At 32.3% G+C, this 17,532-nt stretch overlaps 2 protein-coding genes and 1 long non-coding RNA gene across 3 annotated transcripts; 2 read left to right on the top strand and 1 right to left on the bottom strand.

The window, feature by feature from the left end:
- On the top strand, nt 1-2,363 carry LOC114173988 (magnesium-protoporphyrin IX monomethyl ester [oxidative] cyclase, chloroplastic). The gene is made up of 5 exons (XM_028058706.1): nt 1-532; nt 782-846; nt 945-1,272; nt 1,433-1,531; nt 1,777-2,363. The coding sequence occupies exons 1-5, from the start codon at nt 8-10 to the stop codon at nt 2,038-2,040; spliced, it is 1,281 nt and encodes a 426-aa protein (XP_027914507.1). The 5' UTR covers nt 1-7; the 3' UTR covers nt 2,041-2,363.
- Nucleotides 2,364-9,111: 6,748 nt separating this feature from the next.
- LOC114168410 (probable aquaporin SIP2-1) lies at nt 9,112-11,386 on the bottom strand. Its single transcript, XM_028053249.1, has 3 exons — nt 10,981-11,386; nt 9,558-9,818; nt 9,112-9,460 (listed from the first exon to the last, which is right to left on the bottom strand). The coding sequence occupies exons 1-3, from the start codon at nt 11,263-11,265 to the stop codon at nt 9,296-9,298; spliced, it is 711 nt and encodes a 236-aa protein (XP_027909050.1). The 5' UTR covers nt 11,266-11,386; the 3' UTR covers nt 9,112-9,295.
- A 1,064-nt stretch (nt 11,387-12,450) lies between these two features.
- Nucleotides 12,451-14,178, top strand: LOC114173895. The gene is made up of 3 exons (XR_003602630.1): nt 12,451-12,541; nt 12,656-12,732; nt 13,874-14,178. It is a non-coding gene; the product is annotated as an uncharacterized LOC114173895 (long non-coding RNA).
- Nucleotides 14,179-17,532: the final 3,354 nt, after the last annotated feature.

Raw genomic sequence — 17,532 nt, 5'->3', positions numbered from 1 at the left:
GTCCCTCATGCTTCTTAGTCCTTGGTCCTCAACCTCAAACACAAACCTTTGTAGCATCCTCAACAAACCGAACATGGCCGCAGAGATGGCTCTTGTGAAACCAATTTCCAATGTGACTCCGAAATTTGGCAGCCCCAGAATAGGTTCATACTCCAAATTCAGCAGCATAAGAATGTCTGCCACCGCTACCCCACCACCATCCACCTCCGCAAAGGCAAGCAAGAAAGGGAAGAATGTGATCAAGGAGAGCCTTCTGACGCCAAGGTTCTACACCACCGACTTCGATGAGATGGAGACCCTTTTCAACACTGAGATCAACAAGAACCTCAACCAAGAGGAGTTTGTGGCCTTGCTTCAGGAGTTCAAGACTGACTACAACCAGACCCACTTTGTCAGGAACAAGGAGTTCAAGGAAGCCGCTGACAAAATCGAAGGCTCCCTCAGACAGATCTTCGTCGAGTTCCTTGAGAGGTCCTGCACTGCTGAATTCTCTGGCTTCCTTCTCTACAAAGAGCTTGGAAGGAGGCTCAAGGTATCATTCCCTTTTCTTTTCTTCACACTCTGATTCAACTAGATAGTGTCATTCAGACAAATTTTGTTCTTTTCCATAGCTGTTGCAGTTCTAAGTACTAGGATTCTGTCGTTCTGATGTTGGTCTATTGATGTAGTTCTGCTACAGTCCATGTCTTTATAGTGAACTATCTCGGACAATGTTGTGCTTTATGCAATTTTGGTGTCTCTTTCTTGAACTGATTTATTGCTTGGGATGTTGATGTTGCAGAAAACCAACCCTGTGGTGGCTGAGATTTTCTCTCTGATGTCCAGGGATGAAGCCAGGCATGCTGGGTATGGCCACACCTTTGACCTTTATCTCTTAACTATCCTTTCATTTTCTATTTGATATCTTGTTTGTAGTTGCATGACCTCATTTTGATTCTGTGCAGGTTTTTGAACAAGGGTTTATCTGATTTCAATTTGGCTCTGGACTTGGGTTTCTTGACCAAAGCTAGAAAATACACGTTTTTCAAGCCCAAATTTATCTTCTATGCTACATACTTGTCAGAGAAAATTGGGTACTGGAGATACATAACCATTTACAGACATCTCAAGGCCAACCCTGAGTATCAGTGTTATCCCATTTTCAAGTACTTTGAGAACTGGTGCCAGGATGAGAACAGGCATGGAGATTTCTTCTCCGCCCTTATGAAGGCACAGCCACAATTTCTAAACGATTGGAAGGCAAAGTTGTGGGCTCGCTTCTTCTGTCTCTCGGTATTTTTTTCTCCTTTGCTTAGTACTTACTTACTACTGTTATGATGAATTCAACATGTAGTGCCAAATTTTCCTAGCATAAGAATGTAATAGAGACTAGGATGTAGTCATTATCCTTCTTAACTATGCTTAAAACTTAATTTTCAAATTTGTTTTGCAGGTTTATGTCACTATGTATCTTAATGATTGCCAACGTACGGCTTTCTATGAAGGCATTGGACTTAACACAAAAGAGTTTGACATGCATGTCATCATTGAGGTTACCTTCTGTCTGCATACTTGTTAAGATCACTATTGTTCTTGTTTTGCCTTCCATTACTCTTTCTTTCTATTCAGTCCCAATATGAATGAATTTAGTAACATGGTGTGATAAGATGAAAATAATGGACCTTTGAGTTAGCATTAAGAAAACTATACCAGTAAGAGTTTATCAACAAAGAACAAATGATGAACTCATAAATTACAAGCAGTTACTGAAGCTTCATTTCTGAAATGATTTTGCAGACAAACCGCACAACGGCTCGGATTTTCCCAGCTGTTCTTGATGTTGAAAACCCAGAATTCAAGAGGAAGTTGGACAGGATGGTGGAGATAAACGAGAAGATTCTCGCTATTGGTGAGAGTGATGACATACAGTTGGTGAAGAACTTGAAGAGGATTCCACTGGTTGCTGCCTTGGTGTCTGAAATCTTGGCTGCATATTTAATGCCACCAATTGAATCAGGGTCTGTAGATTTGGCAGAGTTTGAACCACAACTTGTGTACTGAAGTTGTGTATAATTTGATTAAGTTCTCCATGTTCTTCTGATCTCCATCAAAATGTTCATCTTCAGTGCTACTAGTATTGCTGCCAAAGTAAATTATGGTTGTATAAGACAGTGAGGAAACGTTTACCACGATGAGGTCCTTTTTAGTTTTAATCATATTTTTTTCTCCAATCTTCCTTTTGTATCTCCATTTTGGATTCATAGAAGTTCATTAGGAATCTTAGCCTTATGAGGTACTTATCAGGAAACGATATTTTCCTCACTCTTATGTTCCAATTGAATGCACTTGTCTTAACAGCAAATATTGATCATATTTCCCTCAAACCCCACTCATCAATTGTTTATTTTGGTTTTCCTAATTTTGTTACACTTTTAGCAAATCCTACACTCTTGAATTCAGTGTAGTTTCTCTACATTTTTTAAATAAAATAATAGATGTTCATTGTCATTGTGTAAATTTTTTACTGTCAACTAATACTAATTAGACATTATTTCAGTATGATTTTCAGGTAGCTAGAGGAAAAAAATGAATAGATTTACAATATATGAAAATTTATGATTGGATGAGTGTGTAGAAAATATTTACATAGTTGATGCATGAGTGATTTCTTGAATAAAATGCAGGATCTGATATAGGTGTCAGCAAAGCAACTAGCAACAAGAGATATTCAAAAAAAAAAAACAGAAAATGATTATATGTTGTTCTCAAAACATTGGCCAATTTAAAAAAAAAAAAAAACACCAAAAATCGATTTATTATTAGTTAGAGATCAGAATGTTCAAGTTAAAAGATTAATTAGACAAAAAAAATGTTTTCGTGTAATCGCTTTCAATTAGTTTATGAATTTAGTTTTAGTTCAATGACAGTATTAGAGACCTTCTCATTATCATTTCAATAGATTATTTTAGTAGCTACTTTTCTTATATTTGAGAGGACACAAAGGCATTTACTTTGAGGTCCTTTCTTCCCGCACTCCCATGATTTCAATCGGCACCACAAATTTTAAAATTCCATATTTACCCTTCTAGAAATAAATTCAAGTGTTGTGTGTTGGGGGTGTTGTAGTGTTTGTACTGTCGTGTGAAGGTTCATGTGTGTTTTGTGGTGGTGGTTGGTGGCTGGCAATTGTGCTTGTGGTGGTGGTGCTTCGTGATGGTTGTCCGTGCATTGGGATTTTGGTGAGAATAATTAATGTTTAACATTTTTTATTATATAATTTGGATAATTATCGAATTTCTGAAACGTTAAAAATTAATATTTTCGAGTTCTAAAAGTATAATTTAGAAAACAAATTTGTAAGGCAAAATGTATTTATGGAATTGGAAATTGTGATTTATTTTTTATTGAACATTTTGTTCTTATTTTATTTTTAATTTGTGTAATTGCAGCACATTTTCAAATATTACATTTTTTTACTTACTACACAGACAACTTTCAGAATGATAATTGAATATAAAAGTGCAATCTGAATTTTGGATCCAAATATTTGAGGAAGTAGATAAGTTATCTAACATGGACAAGTTTGATATAATGAAATTTATAGTAAATGAAGATGAATTGATAGGAGAAAACTGATTTTGGATACAACAAATGAGGTAAGTAGAATTTCATGTATTTGTGTAGACAAATGTGACAAAGGACATATACTTATGTTGTAATATAGTTGTGTAAGTATTTGGTATGTGAGATGACTTTTTCACTGGATTCATAAGGTTGGTATTGTTGTCATTTTGAGGTTTAGAAAAACATATGTATTGTCAGGATATCAAAAGGATGGTAAGTATAGGAAATAAAAACATGATTTCGAGGTCATTGTAACTAGTACAAGAAAATGTGATTGTTCTTTTAAATTATGTGATAAACCAGTTTGCAATGGAGAAGGTTGGGTGTTGAAGGTTATACGTAGGAGTTATAATCATGAATAGACCGATAAATTAGTTGGACACCCTTATGATAGCAAATTAAAATCAAATGAGCATTCCATATTTGTTTACATGACTAAAAGTTTAGTCAAATCGACAAACATATTACTTTCTTTGAAATAGAACAATGAAGAGAATGTCATGACAATAAAGCAAGTGTACAATGTCAAATATGCATATAGGAAATCACAAAGATAATCTAGCATTGAAATAAAATAGTTAATGATATTGCTAAAGTGTGATAATTATATTCATTAGAGTAGGTGTACTAAGTTTTCATAGGTTGTCATAGATATTTTTTGGACTCATCCTAATTCAATTAAATTGTTGAATGCATATTACATTATATTCCGGATGAGAAACTCACACAAACAGCACAAAAAAAAAATATCATCTTTGCTTGAGATGGTAAGTGTGACTCCATAGATTAACTTTCTCCATTATTTTTGTATTGTTAGCAAGTGAACGAGAAAACAACAATGTTTGGATTCTTGAAAGACTTAAGGGTTGTTTTTTAGACTTGTGTTTTCTCAAGTGTTAGTGATAGAGACATTACTTTAATAAATGCAATCACATTGTATTTCCTTAAGCTTCTAACCTTTTATGATTATTCCACATTAAGAATAATGTTAAAGCAAGATGTAAATTGCTAATGGATTTATGCAAGCTTGGGAAGTGGTTATGGATGCATGGATAACTATGAAGCATTGTGCAAATTATGATGCACTCATGGATTTTGTTATTATTTTTTGAATATGTGAATGATGTATGCGTTAATCTACATAAGAAAAAAATTGTTAAGACTTGGATATACAATGTGGTGCATTTGGGAAATACAACAACAAATAGGTATTTTTGTATCTATTCATTACTTGTTGTTAAAGAACATGTAAAATTTGTCGACTCCACATTCTTGTTTGTTTTGTAACTTGCAAGGTTGAATTTGCTAAATGAACACTATTGAAGTTGTAATGAAATCGAATGTGACATATATACAAAATTATCCCACTATGGGAATATGGAGCAACTTCAAGACATTATCCACTGTCATCTCATTAAAGGAAAGGTGGATAGTGTTAGTGTCCTAATGACATCTTTCCACATAGGTAAAAACCAATCATTTATCAATCGTCTTATAACTTATGTTGTATAACGGCAACAACCTATAATTAAAAATCACTGTCTAAATTAACCAATGAAACATCCTAAGTTTACTTAACTTGCAATCATAAGCAACCAACTTCAATTCCTGTTAATCCTAACGAAAAAAATATTTGTGTTTATAAGTATAAATAATATAACCAAATATAACAATTAAGTGTACTTTTTATTTCTTACCTCATACTCATAGTTTTAAGTAACATGATTAGTAAAAGTCACTAGTAAGTAAATAACGATAAGTAGGTCCACCAAGAAATTTGTCTTAGCTATCATGTCCTGTTATAGGTGCAGCCATCACACTAATAACATTACTTTGAACAACTTGCTCACAATCTCTTTTTGTAGATTGACATTGTAGGTCTTTTCCTACCTTCATCATCATGAGATGTATCACCTCTTATCTTAGTTATAAGTCTGCATATTAATAAAAAAACATAATTTAACAAACTCACTTCTCAAAACAAAAAAACAAAAAAATATATTCTTGATTGCATAATCTAGATTATACTTTTCAATAAGTAAATGCATTCCAAATTATGTAATCCATTACGTATTTCTAAATCCAAAAATTAAACCCTGGATTACAAAATTCAAATTGTTTTTCAATAGCATAATACATTTTGAATGGTGTAATTCATAACGTGTTTCTGAATTCAAAATTACATTTTGGATTTCAAAATTCAAATTGTATTTTCGGTATATAATATATTGTAAATTGTGTAATCTTAAATACAATTTCAGATAAAAAATATATTTTGAATTGTATTCTTAAATGTATTTTCAATAACATAATAAATTCTGGTTGTATAATCTAGAATGCATTTCTAAATTTGGAATTACATTAGAAATTGAATAATTAAAAATCTATACAAATGTTAACAATAAATTCCAAATTATATAATCTAGAAAACTTATGATAGTATCTGATCTGAAATAAATTACATAGCAAGGAAAATGATTTTTTTATTTTAAAATATCAACCTCTTCCTGTTCACAGTAAAGGGTTGAAAGAGTGGTTCTAAGAATTGAAGAAGGAACGTGAGAGTGGGAATGCACCAAGCTGCAATGGGAGAAGATGACGTAGGAAAAGATTACGAAACTAGGCTTATGTTATAATTTTGGTTAAGGGAAAATTGCTTGTTTCGTTTCAATACTCCGATGGGTGTACATTGATATAATTGGGTGCAAGAAGAAATGCTCGAATTTAAAAGTTGAAGAGGTTTGGCCCAAATTTTCTTAGTTTAGGTGAGTTTTATAAGATTCAAAGTGGAATTTAAGATAATTTTTTTTTAAATTAATAACAAAATTATTACAACTTTTTTAAAATTGTTTCAAATATTTTAATATGAAATGAAAAAAAAAAAACCTTTGATGGCATTTGGTTTTGTTCTTTTCATCTTAAAATTTACTTAGAGTTAAAAATAAAACTATAAAGTTGACTTATAGTACTTTTATAAACTTTAGTTAAAGTTCTAAGTAATATTTTTAATTTGTGATATCAAATAAAGATGGAGAAGAAGAAGTTTCTAAAATTTGTTTATCCAAAATGGTTACATTTTTGTTTGAAAAAAAATAGAGCTTTTTAGTCAATTGAGCACACCTTTTCCTTTATTACATAGCCATTTTAGAACAAGTTATGTAAAAGCTCTCATGACAGAGCGATGATTTTACTTTAGGAAAAGTATATTTAATTAACCTCATCATTTAAATATTATTTTTCAGTTAATCACTAATAATTTAAGTTTTACCAAGAAGAAGAAATATTTCTTAAATCCTTAAAGACAACATTATAATGGTCCGTGACCTGTCGAAAGGTAAAGACAAAAGTGGAAAAAAATGACATGTACTTGGTTGGTTTTTTATGCATTTCTCATGGCTTGAACATTATAGTGGCCCACTAATCCCACCAACTTTCATTAATTTGTTCTCAAATCAAAATAAAAAAATCCCTTATCTTTTGTGCATTCACTGTCTCTCTCCCACTTGAATAGCAACAATAATTAGGTGAATCAAACAAAGGCTAAATAAATAAGACTTTCACTTAGTTTAAAGCTGGGATAAGTTTGAAGGACATTTTTATTTCTGGAATAGATTACATTGTTAAAACATAAACTTATTCCGTCTTAAAACGGAATTTAGCCCCCTTAAATGGATCTTCATCAATAATTTTAAAGGGTCAAAATAATATTTTCAGAACAAGTGTAATATTAATGAGTGATCTCTACATAAAGTTACTAGAAAGATACAAACAGGTTATATTTCATTTAGATAATAATATTTTATTAAAAAAATTGGTGTCAAATGATATATAGTTATTTGTGAACAGTGGTGTAAAAATATTTTTTTCCTTTTCTTAATTACCAACAACGTTGATTCTTGTCTCTACACTTGTAAGAAAAAGAGTTACTATGTTTAGTTTGAGCCATATGATCTTTCTATTCTTCTCTCTTTTATATTATGAATTGAGCCGGAGTTTGTTGAATGTGGGAAACATGAATTGAGCCAGAGTTTATCCATCTACAAGTGAGTTAATGATTATCCAAATGAAAGATAAAAATTTTCTTATTGAATGGAAGGAAAAAGATGACCAAGCATTTCCAAGCAAGACACTCATTTGTGATAGAGGAGACTTGGCTACACAAATTATTCCATTTTGAAATATATGAGCCCAAAGTTACAACAATAGAAGGTCATGAACTCTAGAATAAGTCATAACATGAAATCTATAAAAATAGAGCATGAGAAACTCAAGAAGGAATTGAAAGAGAATAAGGTCCTTAATAATTTGCAACAGAAGAACTTTCTTATGATGAAAAAAAGAAAGTCACGAAAACTCACTCTCTTAATGAACATCATTATTATAATTACAATGATGATTATGATTTGAAGGAACATTGTATTTATAAAGATCAAATAGCAAATATAATGACAAAGAGACATTCAAAAAGGTAAGTTTATATTGTTAAAGATCAAGATTTTGAGTATTGAAAAAACATTTTAAGTGGGAGTCATGTGTGATAAGCTTTTTCTAATTATTTATTATTATTTCTAATTAAAATAAGTTGTTTATAATAAGATATGAGAAGACATATAGTTTATGTTTTGGATTAACCAACACACCACATGTGTACACCTATCCCATGAGATTCGTGATCTTGTAGACGTATCAAAACAACTTTTTGAGGTTCATTTGCGTAGGTGAGATTTAATTGGAATTGTGAAACATTTTCTTTATACGGAGGAATCAATCATTTATGTTCTTTATACGGATAACATTAAATACACACCAATAAATATTATAATGTACTTTGGAACAAGTTACATGAACGCAGGGTAACACTTTGTACTTCTATAATTGAGGTATTTAATGTAAGGTTGGATCTTTTAGATTGAAGTCAAATCCAATCATAAAAACATGCCTCAATATTCAATTATAAAGATGGTGGATTATGCGATTTGAGAATCAAGCAACGATTTCATAACTCCTTTTTGTCCTTAGCAAATAATGTTACGTAACAACTGTCTGAAAAATCCCAGAAGCCAGTTAGATAATTCGAAATTAGATTCTCTGTGGGATTTTTTTGTGTTATTCATTTACTTTGCTTTCATAATTCACTGATTACCATTAATTTTGACATTTTAAAATATATTAAAAATATATTTAAAATATCAACACAGTGTATTTTTAATGCTCAGCAAAAGACGGTAAAAAAAACAGTAAAATTCTGGACTCAATTCTTCTGTGTTCATACATAAAGATGAAAAATAAAATGAAATTAATGTCTTTACAAATTAAAATTAAGTTAGAAGCTATTCCGTACCCAAATTTGACTTTCAACTTACAAGTACTTATGATTTGTCTCTTATAAATAATGACATTTATTTTGAAAATCCCAAGAATCAAGAAACATATCATGATAAAATAACATTGTCAACACAGTTTATTGTGGTTAATAAGATAGAGAAGGAAAGTAGAATACACGAGTCATGCACGAGTGAAAAAATGGAATTAGACAATTGGAAGAGCATGGAGTATTACAGTACACTCTCTGATCCATGATTATATCTAGTAACTGTACATGTTCTTGGCTTGCCATATATTCATCCCACAAACTACACAAAACAAAAATTGAAAGCAAGTGGAAAAACATTTGGCACAAAGTGAAGTTTCTTCAATCAGATTTATTTTTTTTGGTTGTGTTATCTTCTTTTGCAGGTTGCACCAGCAATTTGAATGTCCACACTGCTAAAATAGTTGCCTCTATGGGAGCAAGCCAGTATACAAAGAAGTGCTCCTTTGTTATGTGATCCCCACGAGCATAAGCCCATCCCATTACCTGAACAAATCAAACCAAGGTTTCTTAGCAACAAAACAACAAAGGTTTCTTCTGTGGTTTTCATATGACCAAAGTTTTCTGATGCAGCAGTACTTACTGATGCAGGGTTCATACAACCACCAGTGAGGTCAGAACCAAGAATATGAAGTGTTAATTTGGTGAGGCTGGAAATCCAAGTCTTCATGAAGAAATTTTCGCGGATTGTTGTGGCAAGTCCAAGTGAAATGGTTACAATTGCAAATGTTAGTAATCCTTCTGTGAGTGCACCCTGATGAATGTCAACGTTCAAACGTGGTCCCTGTCCCACTTCAGGAATGGTATCAATGAGAAATTTAACGCCAACAATACTTCCAACCACCTGGAGAGATTGAAAAAAAAAATGCACATTTCAATGGTAATCTTCAATTCATGATGAGTTTTGAGATAATCACGGCTATGGTTGAGATGTATAACAGAAAACAAACAACTGCAGGAAAGTGATTGATTAAGTTGCTTTCTAGCATAGCCAACAAGAATCAGATGTTTGATTGATTTCATGAAATTAAGGATCCGTGGATCGGAAGGTATTCTTCTACAATCTACAAAGTTGGAGTTTAGGTATAAACATGAATCTAAATTTTGAGTTTTACCTACTTTAAACGTGAATGCATCAATAACAACACAACGAATAACTTATGAAAATAGTTTGGCAATGAATCAAGGTCAGTATGTCATTAATCAACATAACAAGAAATTTTTTTTGCTGTCCAAACATGAGAAAAGCACGAAGTTTGAATCTTCAGAGCAAATTCAAAGGAACCCTATGGCTGCTTCAAAATTTTAACTAGCTATCAAACAGTTTACTTCCCATAATGTAGTTAAGCCATCTTCTGCACATTGAGAATATCAAGATATTCAAATAATATCTAAAATGTTCCACCCAACACGTGATTATTAAGTTCAATGACTGCCAAGCAAATCCGGCACAACAGCACAAAGACAAAAGGTAAAAAAACAAAAATGGTGCAGGGTGGAACAAGCTCATTCAATCACAAAAGCCTAGTCGGAGATAACAACTCCAAAAACAAATCAATTGGCTTATAACAGCATCAGAACCAACCCACAAACAAATTCAATTCAGAGAATTCATCAACCAACAATGCTACAAAAAAATGTATCATCATCATCATCTAACCCAACTAAACTTCTGAAATTTTTTTCAATCAAGGCAACAAGAACAAAACCGAACATGATTAACCAGCCATAGCATGACATTCAACCCTAGTCAATCTCAGTCAAAAGGGGGCAAAAAAGGTCAACTTTCACATACGTCCCAATGCTAATTCGTCACAACGAAAATTTCAGACAGACCCACAAATAAAAAATTCCGCTTCCACCAATGTTCTTCGCATATTCAATCCAAGCCATTTAATTTTAAAATCGGGGTAGAGCAAGATCAATAAAAAAAAAAGAGAAAGAAAAGAAAGGCCCAAAACGAAAAGGGTATTATTCATTTGTTGATAAGAGAAGAAAAGCAGAACCTGCGCGGGGATTCTAGCACCAACGCAGTAGAGGAAGTTGTTAAAATTGCCAGTGATAGAATCAGCCAAAACGGTGAGGGGGTTGTAGGCGCCGCCACGCGAAATCTTGACAAGGAAGGCGAAGAAGAACATGTTGGCGACGGAGAAAGTGGTTTTGATAACCTCAGCGAGGGGTGAGTGACCGAAGCCAAGATGTTTGAAGACGATGACGCGAAGAAGAACACCGGAGCATACCCACATGAAAGACAGAACGAAATCTGCAAGCAGAAGGCTGATTCGTCCCATCTTGAAAGATTACAGGATAAACAACTGTGTTGAACTACATGCCCATCAATCTTCCTTCTTCTCTTCTTTATGGATGTCAATGAAGAAACATGAGGTGCCAACAATGACACAGGAATCGCATTCCCAAATAGTAAATTCAACCTGGCCACTTGTCTTTTGGCACATTTTATAAATAAATGTTTTTTGTTTTTTTTAACATTATTCCTTGCAGGACAAAATATTTTTCTGCTGTAATTAACACGCATCTCACATTTACTCTTTTAAATAAATTAAAACTTAATTCAGGACATAATTTAAAAATTACCTTAAATAAACTTCTTAAATACTAGGATTAAAAGACCTATTAAAGCTTCTTTAACGTTAAATTCACCAATTTATGATATCAATTGCATTGTTGTTGTGGAAAAACTCCAAAAGCATATTTTTAGAATGAAAAACTCCCACCTAAAGAATGTTAAAAAATTCATCATTGTCTCGTATATTAAAATAGATTGAGAACGTATTTTACAAGTTTTATCATTTTAGTTAAGAAAAACCAATTAAAGCAAAACTTTCTGCGAGATATTATTTCGTTAACTAAATGTTTATCTGATAATAATTGACTACAATTTATTGATCATCGTCCATCTATTCATAAATAAATGATAAAATATGCATTATGTTCTGGAGACCTCAAATAAATAAATGATTTTTATTTTTAAGTAACCTTCATTGATATTATAATGGTCATTTAATTTTTATTGATCTTTTCATCATTTACCTCTGTTTGTTGGAAAATCAAGGTACACATAAATGAAAAGGAAGTAAGTTTGAAAAAAAGTTGAAAAACAATACTATTTATTTTTTAAAAGTTTATTTGCATTTCATAATCAATATCACCGAAACTATAATCAGTTAAATTAAAATAAATAATTAATTAATATTAAAATATTAAAACAATAAATAAAATAAATTTCATTTATTTAAAATTTGATAATTTATTTTAATATTTTTTATCTTGAATTTATATTTTAAAATTTATTTTATAAATATTAATATATCAATTAAATCTGTAAGCCCCTTTTTCCTCTTCAGTTGGGTTTTGGGGCCTAGCCTTCGTGGGCCTAAGGTTGGCCCAATAAGGGGACCCAATAACCATGTCAGCCCCTAACCCCTTTCACCTTTGTTCCATTTTCAGAAATAAGCTTCTGTTCCCTCTCTTCATCTCCAGCAAAGTGCTCTGCTAGGGCACAACTTCCGTTCGTCTCCGAGCTACCAAAACCCTTCCTTTTTCCAGGTAAGCTGACCTTTAGAGCTCAGGGTTCGTTCCTTTTCCCCTTTAATCTGTTTAAAACGCGTGGATCAAGTTAGAGTTAAGACTCTTAACTTCGTTTTGTCTTCCTTTTTCCAGTTTCAGCTCACTGTCACAGTTCTTGGGGCTGTTGTGCTACATAGTTAGGGTCTGGTTGTTGTTGGTGCTCAAACAAGGTAAGGGAAGCTAGATTCGCCAGTCCGAGTCATTGTGTGTTTCTTTTTGGGTTGATCTGTGTTTATAAGCTTGAGTAGTGTGTTTTATCAAATGAAACTGAGTTGCATGTGCTCTTGGATGTTGGTAGTGTTGTTTTTCTGCCTTGCATGCGTAAAACAATGGTGAGATCTGTTATTCTCGCCCAAGCGAGCTCGTCTCGCCTAGGCGAGAGAAGCAGAGTGCTCACTGCCACGAGAACTCGCCTAGGCGACCAGTCCACGTTCTGAGCGACGCCATGTCTCGCTCAGGCGAGGAGGTCTCGCCTGAGCGAGAATTCGTGAAAATCCCATGTTGCTCATCTCGCCTGGGCGAGAATCCGCTGCGTCAGTGAGGCCAGCGTCTCGCCTGAGCGAGTTTGCGAATGTGTGACATGTTTTCTTAACTGTTTGGGTGATTTGTGGTAATTATTGGTTAGACTTTTTCCTCCTAAAAATGATGTACGTGATTATACTTGGGTTTGGGTCTTTATGAACGAAATTGGCATGCTTAGTATGAGATTGATCATGATTTTGTGGCTTCGTGATGTTTTAACATAAAAATTGGACGAATGACCAAAAAGAGGTGGGAATTTTATGAGAAACATGATTCTGTTTGTGAGATAGGCGTAATTCCATGAGTTTCGTGGGGAGACTCTATGGTGGCGTGTAGTGTATATATTAAGATAAGGATTCAAGTAAGGATCGCATCCCGAAACTCTAAAGGGTTAGTGAGTCTCAAGTAGAGCAAACTGACCCCAAGTGGTGAGAGTAGCGGGAGGCCCTAGTCTTTGGCAGGATAATGGCCTTAGACGCTTAAAGGCTAACCTTGTGTGTGGTAGGGTGAAACCCATTGGCAATGGCTCTGCAGAGCAGTAGAGGCCACTATAAGTGCAAGCGTCCAGTGAATCCGATCTTAATATATGTATCCGGATAATTGAGTCATAGTGTCTTGCTTGTTTGCCATAACATGACTTATATGTCTCTGTGTTGTATGCCTGTGAATGTTTATGCACTTATTCTTTTACAATATGATAAGTTTCAAGTTACACTAGCTTACCCTTGCACTTTATGTATGTTCTTGTTGTGTCTTCTCTTTTGCGATGATCACCATTGGTGGGAGCAGATGGGAATGCTTCTGGAGGTAGGCTTGATGGTGGTAGCAGTGCAGCCTAGTGGGCCCGTTGAGGTGGCTTTCGAAGAAGTTCTATGGCCCTAGTGCCTTGTAATTCCATGCTCCTAGAGCATTTCTTTTGCACAACTGTTAAACTTTAGATTTATGTTTCTTATGGCATGGTTGTATGTCCAGGTTTTCCTCTAAGTACTCCTATGGATGACTGTAATAGTTACTTTCCGTACGTTTCATGTTGATCGGATTGGTTCTCGTTATCAAAATGTTGTGATGCTTATTTGGTAGAGTAATCTATTAAAAATGGGACGTCACAAAATCATTCCCAAGATTTTATAAATTTTCTCTTCCATGTTATCCACTATATTTCCTTAACTCAAACAAATCATTTTCTACGATTTTTCCCTTCATTTCTTTCATCTTTCATGCCTTCAAATTCACTATTAATCTAAACACGTAAATTTCATTTATTTGGCAATAACATGATACATTAAATATAAGGTCATTATCAAATCATTCTTAAAGCACAAATAAAATTAACATACAAAATTAAAATAACATTCAAATATAAAATAACATTCAAATAACATAAAAAGATTAAACTAAATATATTGGGAAACTGAGATCATCTTGGTCTAACCAGAGATGGATACATCTCGACCCAATTGATGGATAAGTACATAAGGGTTCAAACATATAGACATATATTAGAATATATATGGACTTAGGCATACAAACATACATTTTAGTACATATGGGCTCAGACATACATATGTACATCCCAGTACGTATGGAAAGACCGAGTATATCTCAGACCATTTGCGCATGGGAAAGCTAGTGCGTGGGAAGGTTGGGAGTATCTCGGCCCATTGGCATTGAGGAAGCTGAGTACATCTCAGCCTAGTTAGGGGCAGGTGTATCTTAGCTCAATTAAAGGATATGTGATATACAGACGTACAAGCGTATAAACATGAATGTATAATCCCAATTTCTTGACAGCTACAATGAGGTGATCATGGGATTTATCGGTGTTTATGAAAGAATAAAAACAATCTCTCAAAGTTAATAAATTCATGATTAAAGTCAGGTTCTATAAAATAAGGTTTACTTTCCAAAGGTAAGACATTTGGCTGAACTCAGTGGTTACACATACATAATATCAAAGTGTCACTAACTTGAGCGGCAGAGTGTCTACAAGTACCCACCCTAGCTAGGAGCATCATTTAGGGAGATCCCTACGAAAAAGAGACAAATGATTGAAGACTCTTGAGACAACTCGGTTCTATACAAAGACTCTTGAGACAACTCAGTTCTATACAAGAACACTAAAAAACACATTGTTTTTCAACTAATATTACTTAAAGTATATATTTTGTTTGCTCCAAAACTTTATTAACAGATTAAAGATTAATTGAAATGTTAAGACTTTTATTAAAATCTCATCACTTAAGTCATTAATGAGCAAACGTGAAAATAAATCTATTTCTTTCCATGATAAACTTATGAAAGAATAGAAAAATCAAATATTTATGGAGAACAAATAAAGTTAATCATTTTTAAACTATAAATAACGTTATGACAATAAGTTTGATGATAACATGGTTGTAGGCCCTAACACAAAAATTGTCATCCATGTTAAAGAATTTACATTTGACATATAAGCAACAAATATAAAAAAATCACGGTGACATTTTTGTAAATAAAAAGACAATATTTATGTATGACCTACAAGGCCTGACACATAAAAAGTTTTTACGATTGACCCTTATAGGTTAAAAGTAAATTTAAGTGTGGTGTCTACAAGTTAAACATAAATAACATTTTGTGTCAAATGATAGATAAAAGCAAGTTCAAATTATATATCCTACCTACGGTTAGATTTCATGTATTTTTTAAATTAATTATTTCGTGTAGAAATTGTATAATATTAATTTTTCCTTCATTTGTTTAGTGTAATAAGTAGATTAGCTCATTCAAATATAGGTACTACATCATGCATTGAATGAAAGTTATCATTCAAGGAGGAATTCATGAAACTAAAAGTAAACACTTATAACTTATGCATAAATGATATTGTTTGAGGAACTCTTACATTGTATCATTGTTTTAGGTGTTTAAGGTTCCATCACTTATATAAAAGAAGGACATGATCCAAATAAGTTATCTCCTCGAGTATGTAGATTTGGTTAGCTTTTTGTTTTAAGTTAGAATACTATTTTATTCAATAAATATTTATTTGTTTTGAATATTTTTTTTTTATGTTTTGGTTTCATGCCAAAATCAATTTAATTAAAAAAAGTACACAGAAAGTTACGTATGTGAGTACATTAACAAACATAAATTTACATCGGTTAGTATTATAATTAGAAATATAATAGTTTTTTTGTTAATATCGTTAGCTATTCTTTTGTTAATCTATTAGCTCTCCTTTCTTTTTGTAAATGCAGCCTTATCAAAGATCTTTCTTTGTATCGATATACTTGAGTTCAATAGAGAGCTATGCAAATATTTCCAATCTTGGTCCATGACATAACACTAATATGGTATCATATTAGGAATTTTCCTCCTTGCTTTCACATCCTTCTTTGCTGCTTCTAATCAACTGTGGCTCAATCCAGTAAAACGAACACACCACCAAATTAGATCATCTTATCAATCTAACAAATCCCCTTCTACCTACATCCTGTAATAGTTAATTCTATAACAGACATAAAATTACATCTATTAGTGGAGTAACAAACGTAAATTTGGTATAATTTTAAGAAAAATAAATTACATACGATGTTTCACTAACAAATATAAGTTTATGTATGTTATTCCGTTAACAAACATAAATTTATGTTGGAGATATAAACAAATATAAATTTACATCTTATGTAATTATATCTAACCTATACTAGATATAAAAAAATCTAAAACAATATACATAAAAAGCTTTATTTGTGTGAATAAGATATACCATGAATTTATCAATTATGAAATGTTGTTTCATGGTGTATCATTAGAATAATAAAAAAAAGGAAAGGAAAAATATAACTCTACCTTGATGTACTTAAGTGAGTTCTAAATTTTGATAGAGTTATTTTAAAAAATTTGGTAATTTATTGTTGAATATTGTTAATTTATACCATGTATAAATATTTATTTTTAATAATTAAACATTATGATAGAAATGCTTTAATAAATAATGATAGGAGATAATTATTATTGATAATTACAAGATGGAACAAATGGATTTATATTTCTCTAACCTATCATAATTATAATTTATAATTTATGAGTATATAATAAAGTTAGGTTTAATTAGTCGGATGATACCCACTTTTGATAATTTGTTACTCGTTTTTTAAAAAGTGTCAAATACGTCCTAACTTTTAACAAAGTGTCTTAATTAGGTCATTTCAGAAAAAAATTATTAACGTCAGAAAAAAAATTATTAACGCCGTTAATGGTGTGCCACATGTTAGTCTTTGGTTTTTCTCATTTTTTTTTTAAATTTTTGTTGTTACCATGTGTCAGGTCCTTCGTGTGACACATGACACTGTCAGTGTCACTACCAAGTGTCATTATCTTAATTTCAATTTAGTCCACACATATGTCTATTTGTTTCAATTTAGTTCCACATATGTCTATTTGTTTCAATTCAGTCCCCATAT

Source organism: Vigna unguiculata, chromosome 1, assembly GCF_004118075.2.
Source record: "Vigna unguiculata cultivar IT97K-499-35 chromosome 1, ASM411807v1, whole genome shotgun sequence".
NCBI classification, from domain to species: Eukaryota; Viridiplantae; Streptophyta; class Magnoliopsida; order Fabales; family Fabaceae; genus Vigna; species Vigna unguiculata.
Note: the sequence above shows the minus strand (reverse complement) of the source record. Positions and strands in the feature narration are given on the sequence as shown.

Coding starts and splice junctions, on each gene's coding strand:
- LOC114173988 (XM_028058706.1), top strand. CDS start 8: ATGCTTCTTAGTCCTTGGTCCTCAACCTCAAACACAAACCTTTGTAGC. Junction 533..781: donor AGCTTGGAAGGAGGCTCAAG/GTATCATTCCCT, acceptor TTGATGTTGCAG/AAAACCAACCCTGTGGTGGC. Junction 1,532..1,776: donor ACATGCATGTCATCATTGAG/GTTACCTTCTGT, acceptor ATGATTTTGCAG/ACAAACCGCACAACGGCTCG.
- LOC114168410 (XM_028053249.1), bottom strand. CDS start 11,265: ATGGGACGAATCAGCCTTCTGCTTGCAGATTTCGTTCTGTCTTTCATG. Junction 9,819..10,980: donor GTGCTAGAATCCCCGCGCAG/GTTCTGCTTTTC, acceptor CAATCTCTCCAG/GTGGTTGGAAGTATTGTTGG. Junction 9,461..9,557: donor GTTGTATGAACCCTGCATCA/GTAAGTACTGCT, acceptor TGATTTGTTCAG/GTAATGGGATGGGCTTATGC.